At 64.2% G+C, this 687-nt stretch overlaps 1 protein-coding gene across 1 annotated transcript in view; it reads right to left on the reverse strand.

The window, feature by feature from the left end:
• The window catches only part of LOC104131431 (nephrocystin-4), a gene marked incomplete at both ends in the record, with an annotated part of 4600 nt that extends 3916 nt beyond the window's left edge, over positions 1–684 (reverse strand). Inside the window, 2 exons of the mRNA XM_035900145.1 lie at positions 156–378; positions 482–684. Coding sequence (XP_035756038.1) covers positions 156–378; positions 482–684 — 426 coding nt within the window. The remainder of the gene's footprint in view (positions 1–155; positions 379–481) is intronic.
• Positions 685–687: the final 3 nt, after the last annotated feature.

The following is a 687-nucleotide window of genomic DNA, read 5'->3' on the forward strand; positions in this document are numbered from 1 at the left end:
GCCACCTCGGTCCCAGCACCCAGCCCTGCCGGCCCCTGCGGGGTGCAAGAGGGGGTTGCCTCGGGACGAAGCGCCGCTACGGCTGCGCAGTGCCCCCCGTGGTGGTACCACCCTGCCCTGCACAGGCAAACACAGCTGAAGGAAACGCTTCCTACTGGGAACAGCTCAAAACGGGGGCCTGCACCTACCTGCGCCGCGACGACCATGGGGTCCGGAGAGAAGGTCTGGTATTTGAAGGGGATACGGACGGTTTCGTTGGGGCGCAGGTAGATCTGAGGCCTGAGGTCGTCACAGAGGTGGAACATCTCCTCCTCCACTGGTGTAACACTCTCGGTCAGCTCCTTGAAGTGACGCCACTCCCTTGGGTCCAGTATGACACTGGGGGAGCGAGCAGCAGAGGTGCTGGTGAGGACCTGTCGGAAGCCGGTGCCACCCTGGCATCTCCCCAGGCACACAGGGGAGACCCTCCTTCAGCCCCCACCTGAGATCGGGGTGGTCGACCTCGATGGTCACAGTGTGCTGAACGCCGTAGGGGTTCTTCAGGGTGAACTCGAAGAACTCTGCTGTCCCCAGCACGGCGTGCACGGTGTGGGTGGCGGTGATGGCCTGGCTGAGCACCCGGGAGATGCTCTCGCCCTTGATGTGCTCCCGGTAGGCGTCGATGATCTGCAGGTCCCGCATGTGCCG

Source organism: Egretta garzetta, unplaced genomic scaffold, assembly GCF_000687185.1.
Source record: "Egretta garzetta isolate BGI_Z169 unplaced genomic scaffold, ASM68718v1 scaffold1228, whole genome shotgun sequence".
Classification (NCBI taxonomy): Eukaryota; Metazoa; Chordata; class Aves; order Pelecaniformes; family Ardeidae; genus Egretta; species Egretta garzetta.